An 8543-nucleotide genomic window follows, 5' to 3' on the forward strand; every position below is an offset into this window, starting at 1 on the left:
TGTACCTAAAGTGAGTTCTCGACCACTGATGGGGGAAGAGGTGTTTGCTGGCCCTGGCAACTCCTGCTCGTCCCCAGGGTCACTCTGGCCAGGCCTGGCCAATCAGCCAACACGCTTCTCCTTAGGCTCCCCTGGGCAATCCTTGGATCTCTTCTGGCCCCTGAATGCTAATGCTTCATTTCACTGAAGAACTTGTCTGAGTCAGGACGAAAGTATGTAAGGGGTTGGGGGGTGTCACTTGAGATGAAAAATGTTATGCTGCCTCCATACTATAACAATCTGAGACTATAAACAATGATTTAATTAATGACCATAGAAGAATACTTGTTCACTGATGTTACGTGGTCTAAAACCCCATAACTGACGCAACGTGAAGCCAATGTTTATATGGGCACAGATGACTGGAACCTAACATTTTGATGGCAACTGCCCCTTTGAAGAATGGTAAACAATGACATTTTATTCTCATGGCTGTTTAGGAGGGATGCAGAGTGAGGACGGTGAAACTACTGAGAGGGGCTGGCTCTGGCAGGGAAAGAAATGACTGGATTTAGACAGGAAGAGAATCACTGTGGAATCCAACAGCCCGGCCAGCTAAGCAGCTACTATTACCTTCTTGGATTTTTCAAGTTGCTGTACTCAGAACTTTTAAATCTAAAGGGCTATATTCTATAGCCAGGTCCTGAAATACTCTGAATTACTAAACTATCTTCAAAAGGATGCTTCATAGAGTCTTATAAACAATGACTAAAATGAAATTATGGTGTAATATTAGTTGATTAAGACAAGACTTCAATTTGAGTAATTTTCATCAGCTGGACACAGACAGTGGTAAAAACAACAACCCGTGACGAAATGCAAACTAGCTGATGGGAAGGGTTACAATCTGATGTGGCAAGAATAACAGCAACATTTTTTAAAAATGGAAAGGAACTCCGTTTTTAAGACCACAGAATAAAGAAAAAGAAAAAGAAAAAAAAAAAAACAGGAAAAGTTTAGCTCACTCAACATTTTCAAATGTCAACGAAGTTCCAAAAATTATTTCAAGAGTGGCCCCTTTACCCAGAGGACATCTAGAATCCACTTAGCCTCCATCGCCTCCGTTCCTTCTATATGTCCCCCTGAAATGAAGCCAGATGCATTACTCTGAGACAGTCAGAATCACTGACACGCTTTAGTGAGGGGAGCCAGCCAATAAACTAGTTATACATAACTAGGTCCTATCCCTTTCTAATACTATGCCTTGCTCACAGTATGAGTTGTGTAGATAGAGGGGTTTGTACAGTGTAGGGCGGCCATTTCTGGATGTGCACATGCCATAGCAGAGAAGGTCTATTCACAGAGAAGAATGTCATGGAGTGTAGGAAAAAAAAAACAAAAACAAAACAATAAAGGAAAGAAAAACAAAAACACAGCTCCCTGGTCCCTCATGAGACTCAAGCTTTCCTTCTCAATCTGGATTCTGAGTCACTCCCCTCTCTCTTCAAAACATTCCTCTTTTTAATTTCAGGGAGCAACTTTGGTTGCTTGCAACTAAAATAACTTTGTCTTAAGTCACTAAAACTAGATCCGAGAACTCCAAGGCTTTTATTGATTCCTCTTTCCTCCACTAATGTGCAAACACTTTGACTTTTATAAAGAATGGCTTAGGAGACAATATAAAAACAGACCACTGAAATCCATCGATACCAATATATGAGCAACAGGACAGATTTTCCTTTATTATTTATAGTCAATTTACTCATTTTTCAAACATCAAACAATCACCCATTCCGAGTAAGGTAGGAGGCTGGGTTCTGTCAGTGCTCAAGAAGAAATCAGAGTCAAAGGCTGCCCTCACGGAGTGTGCAGCCTCAGAAGGAAGATAAGTCATGCCTACAGATCATTTAACATTAGGAAATAACGTGGGGCATTTATGCGCCAGGCATTGAGCTATCAGCTTTACTTGCAGAGCCTCATATCATGCTCACGATATCTGTATGGGTCAGGTATCATCATTTCTCCCGCTCTGTGGGTGACATAGCTCAGACCCAGATAAGTTTGGTAACTTGCACAGGTTGGTGGATGATAGGGGCTGGGTTAAGACTTAAGGCATCTGGACTTTACCACCTATTAGCCTCCTATGCTGGGCCTTCTTGGTTGTTGTAGAATGAGAAGACACTCTTCACAGACTGTGCCTTCCCCCAAAGCATCGCTTCTTACACACAATGGGGGATCATTAATCAATTAATACGTGAACAAGTACTGAGCTCTTGTCTGTACCAGCACTGACCTAGGTACCTAATATACATAATTTCATTAATCCTTATATTTAATAAGAATCAAAAGAAGAACTATTATCACCATTTCCATTTTTAAAATTAGAACATTGAGGCAGGTTAGAGTTGACTTAATTAAGTTGTGTTGTGTTGGTTAAGTCACGCAATGGGAACATGTCAAATCGAAAATTTCAGTGGCTTAACACAAAGATTTATCGCACATACTATATATCCATCATGGGCCGGCAGATGGCAAGAGACACTATGATCTGTTCCGTGTGGTAACTCGGGGAACCACACTGATGAAGGTTTCTCTATTTCATGACTATTCTATCATGTAGCTTCAGAGTCCACAAGAGCAGAAGAAGAGTATGGACACCACCACATCACCTCTTAATTTCTTTGACCCATAAATGACAGAGGTTGCTTTTCTTTACAAGCTATTGGCCAGAACCAGTGTTGAGACCTCGCTTGGGAATGGTAAGCGACACATGGATATTTGGTGCACAGTAAATTCTTCCAATGTCACTCGGCTACTAAGCAGTAGAGTAGAGAGGCTAAACGACTCCACTTGACTATGTCCTAAAAATTTATAAATATATTTTGGAAGAATCTGTTACAAGTCTATCAATAATCATTTAGAAACACCTAGACCTTATTATAGAATTCAACAGCTTTCTAGAATTCTCTATTTTCTCATGACTATCTCAACTTCTGCACATCCAAGGATAAGTTATTCAGAACCAAGCACATCAGAGGGACCTACCTTTGTTGGCACAGGCCATCCACTTGAGATTGTCTGCAAAAGCCGCCTCCCGGCCAATGAGGTATGTGAAGATGCGAACCTGAGAGGAAGATAAACACACGGATCAGCAATATTCTCTTTCCACTGTACTGCACAGACCACATGCATGGTTCAAACACATGTGGTTTACCTCTTTAATGCTTCATGCTTCCCATCTGTAGGAACATATTTAAAACATTGGAAGTACAGTCATCTAGAAATATATTCAGAACTGGAGCCTTTGATCTTTCAAACCATATGGCCCTGGTGGTGGTTGTTTTTTGGTGTGGAACTTGCGACAGAGGAGACTAACTTGAAAAGGGAGACTGGCAGCATCACGGGCCTGGGTTTGTTGCACACATATGGACAAAGATCATCCAGGTCTGGACCAAATCCACAACCATTCTCCTTATCCACACAGGAAATGCAGAATGTGCTCTTCTTGGGAAGAAAAACACCACTGAAAGACCCTCAACATTTCCCTCAACGTTGAGGACAGACTGCAGACACTCTCTTGCCATCTGTGGTGTCTGGCGTGATTTTAGGAGGTCAAGAGGCACAGCCTGTAGCCAGGAGACCACTGAAGACTTTCTTAAGCCTTCCTAAGTTTTTGACTCCTGAAGAGCAGAGAACATACATAAAACCCTGGCTCTCTTATTTTCTATTGATTTCTCAACTATCTCTCATGAGGCCAGAGTATTTTGTTTATTTTTTATTAAAGTATAATTGACATACAATATATTAGTTTCAAGTATACGACATAGTGATTTGACATTTATATGCTTTAGGATGTGATCACCACAGTAAGTCCAGAAACCGTCCATCACTGTAGAGTTACTATGATATTATTTTCTCTATGCTATACATTACATCCCCATGACTTTTTTTTTCTCTGGAGGTTTGTACCTCTTGTTCTCTTGCACCCACCCTCTTTCCTCCCCTCCAGAAACCATCAGTTTGTTGTCTGTACCTATGAATCTGTTTCTGCTTGTTTTGTTTGTTTTGCTTTTTAAATTCTACATGTAGGAAAATCATACAGTATTTGGAGAGAATGTGGAGAAAAGGCAAACTTTGTGCACTGTTGGTGGGATTGTAAATTGGTGCAGACACTATGGAAAACAATATGGAGTTCCTCAAAAAACTAAAAACACAACTATCATACAATCCAGAAATTCCACTTCTGGGTATCTATTTGAAGAAAACAAAAATGCTAATTCAAAAAGATATATGCACTCAAATGCTCATTGCAGCCTAATTTACAATAGCCAAGATATGGAAGCAACCTTGGTACGCGTCAATAGATGAATGGACAAAGATGTGGTATATATATATTCCATACATATATATATGGAATATTAGCCATAAAAAAGAATATTAGCCATAAAAAAGAATAAGATCTTGCCATCTGCAACAACATAGATGAACCTATAGGGTATTATGCTGATTGAAATAGTCAGACATAATTCTTGAAATAAACCATAATCTACCTGCCAAAGTAGTACTTGAAGGTTAGATAGAAGAAAGATAAGGAATTAAACAGGTTAACCCTTTCACTCAAATTTATAGTGGTTTGTGGGTCAACACTACACAGATCAAATAAAACTCTTATGGCTGGCCAAGTACAGTCCGTTGGCCACTTCTCTGAGACTGAGTTAATGAAGACATGGTAGTAGATGAACAATGCTTGCAATGCAGCACCAAAGGCTTTACTAGCTGATGGCTCCTTAGCTCATCCAGACTGGGTCCAGCACCCCTACTGTTCCTTCAGACTCTTTATTATGATTGTGTTAACTAGTATCTTATGTGGTTACATCTGTAAAGTTGATCTCCACTGGATTATCCACTTGGCAAGGAAAAAGAAGGGATATGTCCCTTTCTTCTGGCTATGACCCAGTGGAACACAGTCCTTGGAACATTACAACTCAATATATAAATGGATAAAAATATATAAGTGCTCATAGTTGACTGTAAAAATGAAGATTTTGTTTTAATTACGAATATCTTCTCGTCTGGGAATTATAACTTGAAGACTAGTTTTTAGGTGATGGTTTATTTCCAACTAAAGAGAAGTTTAAGTACACATTGTCATATAGTCTTAGTCTGTCCTCATTTGTGTTCAGGAAGGCAGCCACTTCAGCCATCACAGCTCCTGCAAGGGGGCTTCCTGAGTGGAAGAGCAGACAGAGAAGCCTTTGCCTCTCTTCATCCCTCTAGCTCTTTTCCACATTATTCTCACTGGACTCACATTGGAAAGAAGGATTTTTTTTTTTTTAATTGGGAGATTCTGGCTTCTCTTGGGGGTGAGGAGGGAAGATTCAGCCTTGTATAGACAAAGGTGATTACCACCGATCCCCCTACACAGAGATATCCCCACTTTACTTTTCCTGTCTGGCCACTGTTGGCATTTGGTTGATGATGTCTGATTTAGGGAGAAACTGAGACCCAGTTAAGTGAAGTGATTTGATTAATTTCAAGGCCTTATCTAATCAGAGTGGTTTTCTAAGACCTCATGGTAACACTGGGATCTCCTATTAATTACCCGGAGATGCTGGTTCTGTCAACACAGAAAACTTCCACCAGCTCCAAGGCCCAGAGCCAACACCCATAAGAGCCAGGACTAGAATCCTGCCTATTGAGACCAGACCCATGCTTTTTTCATAACACTTTGCCTTTCATTTAAAATCTAAGCTATTTAAAGAGAAAACACTAGACAGATAAAAAAACTTGCATTCCCCTGGTTCTTAACCAAGTAGAAAGCATAATGAATAGCTTTTAGGAGAAATGAAGCTACGAGACTATCTTTGTAGGCAAAGAGGAAAACATCCGACACAAAGCAACCTATTTATTTTTGAGTACAGGTACCTGGGTGCACCAAACCTCCAATGCCGTCCAGATGAAGAACCACAGGATACACTGAACTCTCTCTGAGGCATAGGTAAAACTCCAGAACGATGCTGTGCGTCACTGGAAAAGTTCTATAATTCCTGATTTTAAAAGATGGCATCCCATTTGGAAAACCAGTAGGATTGTGCCAAAATTCAGACCAGACACGATTGCTCAAGAATAACTGTGCTAAGAATAATTACAATAATGAAAACCAGCACTACACCCCCCATACACACACCACCACCACTGCCCCTACTATCACCACCACTGTGGCTTCTACAGCCAGCATCACCACCTGGGTCAGGTAGATGCTAGAGGATTTGTAGCATTATACCTGTTTTGGTGGTTGGTATTTATCTTATTGATTATGAAAGAAAGTCAGAATCATGTTTAATATTTCCATTTATGTGTATCCTTGGCTTCCAGTGGACTGGCTCCTTATCTGAGTAGAAACAGAGTGGAAATGACTTGTTGCATCTCTGCCTATAAAGTAAACATAATCAAATGATACTAGGTTCACGCCCCGGATTTCTCACAATAATGTCTTTCAACTGGCAACAAAAAGAAAAGAGGTTTTATGCCAAAATAAATATTTTAGAGAGCAACTTCACAATATCCATAGCATTTTATAATTGTGATTTTTTTCAGAACCAGTAATTCTACCTTTAGGCATTTATCTTATAGCCAGGATAACAAATAAAATACCTAGGGGGCCAAACTGTAACAAAGATGAAAGGAAGTGGTAGAGTATGGAGAACTGTAAAGCTCATGTCTTCTTAAATTCCTGTCATTCAGTTTTACACATTTTCGCAAATACACAAAGTATTTCGCAAATACACAAAGGATGTTCACATTATTTGTAATGGACCAAAAACTGTTAAATCCTAAGTGTCTCTTGAGAGATGATTGGCTAAAAACCTTATAGTACATTCATGCAGTGGAATACCATGCAGCTATGTACTCATGGAGAAAAAGGCAGCCATTATAAATCGGTAAGGTGAAAAAAGCAGGTCATACAGTATTGTTTAGCATAGAATGCTATTTTTTTTTTTGCAAAAGGGACTTATACTTTTTACTTCAGAAATTTCAATTTCATTTTGAATGTTTTTACAAATGAACGAGTATTGCTTTAATATTCAAAGATCACTTTGAAACAAAAAGAAAGTAATGGCCCTGCTACTTCCTGAACCATTCTGTTAAGGATATAAGCAAAATAAATGTAGCAGTGGAAATCAGACACAGAAGAGATGACATGTGGAAATTAAGTCCTGGCCTTACATCTTCCAGAGTGGGCTGATTTACTCCACCATTCAATTAACCGAGTGCAAAACATCTACGAAGAACATAGTCAAATCGCTCATTTCCGTCGCTAACAGATCCTGTAACCTAATGGATTTTATTTCCAATGGTTGGAGACTTCTTCCCTAAGAAGTGCCATCAAACAAACTTTTCCAAGTCTGCCTTGAGCCCAACTGCTTTTCTGATGTGGCAAAGCGCCTTAGCAGAGGCAGAGCGGGGGTGGTCCTGAAAGCCAGGTGCACACCACTGATGATCATAGCGAGTCATAGCACAGTTCAGATCCAGGCAATCATCAGGACACACCAACACTCTCCAGAAAGCCAGGCCTATGTGCTCATCATCTGCAGGCAGGATGGCACCACTTTCATTAGTGCAGCACAAAGGCAGGGTGGAAAAAAGTCTGCATAAACCTTTTAGTTCATTTTGACCTCCTACTTAAGTTTGGATGGTCTTTAAGTGTTCTACAAACCCAATTAAGCTTAATAAAACGTTAAGATGTGGACATTTTGAAGTTCAAAGTCACTTAATTTAATCTACTTAGTATACAATTTCCCAAATGAAATAAACAAAAAACTCAATGCAGTTTTCCTCCCCCCAAAAAACAGATTTATGCTTTTTTACTCATATAGATGCAATTCTCACCAAAAACTTAGAGGGGCATCATTCCTCTCGACCTTTGGTAAATGTAGGTAGTTTGAGTTTGCAAAGATAATGAATCAAATTCTCTCCTTTCCATTAAAATAGGAGAAGCGAAGGAGCTACTAGTAGAGCTATAATGGGACAACTGCACAGCCAGGAAATAGGCTGCTGCAGCTTACACGTGTCCCTACAGTAATGAATGGGAGATCACCAATGCCCATGCTTTTGACATAGTCCAAGAGTAGCTGTTCAACATCCATCTGTTACAAGTAACTTCTGAGCACTTACTGTGTGCCAGGGACCTTTCTTGGTGTTGGAGATATGATGAATAAACAAAGCAAACTCTCTGTCCTCAGGAAGTTTACATTTTCATGAGTGTGAAACATGATAAATGTCAAATTCATATATGTTTAATTAATTGTCGATTTAATGCTTATGAAGAAAAAAAAAAAAACAGGGTAAGGCAATAGAGAGTAATGGGGGTTGCCGTTTTAGAAAGGAAGGAAGAGAAGGCCTCCTTGGTAAGATGATATTTGAGCAGGGATCCGGACAAAATGGGGATGGTGGAGGGGAGCAAGACATATGGCTTTTGGGGAAGACTGTTCCAGGTAAAAGGAACAGAAGGTATAAAGTCCTTGAAATAGGGATGCTTAAGGGATATTGAAGAGACCAGTGGG

At 39.8% G+C, this 8543-nt stretch overlaps 1 protein-coding gene across 1 annotated transcript in view; it reads right to left on the reverse strand.

The window, feature by feature from the left end:
- The window catches only part of LOC105304362 (voltage-dependent calcium channel subunit alpha-2/delta-3-like), a 676581-nt gene that overhangs the window by 125576 nt on the left and 542462 nt on the right, over nucleotides 1-8543 (reverse strand). Inside the window, exon 12 of the mRNA XM_023522298.1 lies at nucleotides 3025-3103. Within this exon, the coding sequence (XP_023378066.1) occupies nucleotides 3025-3103 (79 nt within the window). The remainder of the gene's footprint in view (nucleotides 1-3024; nucleotides 3104-8543) is intronic.

Source organism: Pteropus vampyrus, unplaced genomic scaffold, assembly GCF_000151845.1.
Source record: "Pteropus vampyrus isolate Shadow unplaced genomic scaffold, Pvam_2.0 Scaffold337, whole genome shotgun sequence".
NCBI lineage: Eukaryota > Metazoa > Chordata > Mammalia > Chiroptera > Pteropodidae > Pteropus > Pteropus vampyrus.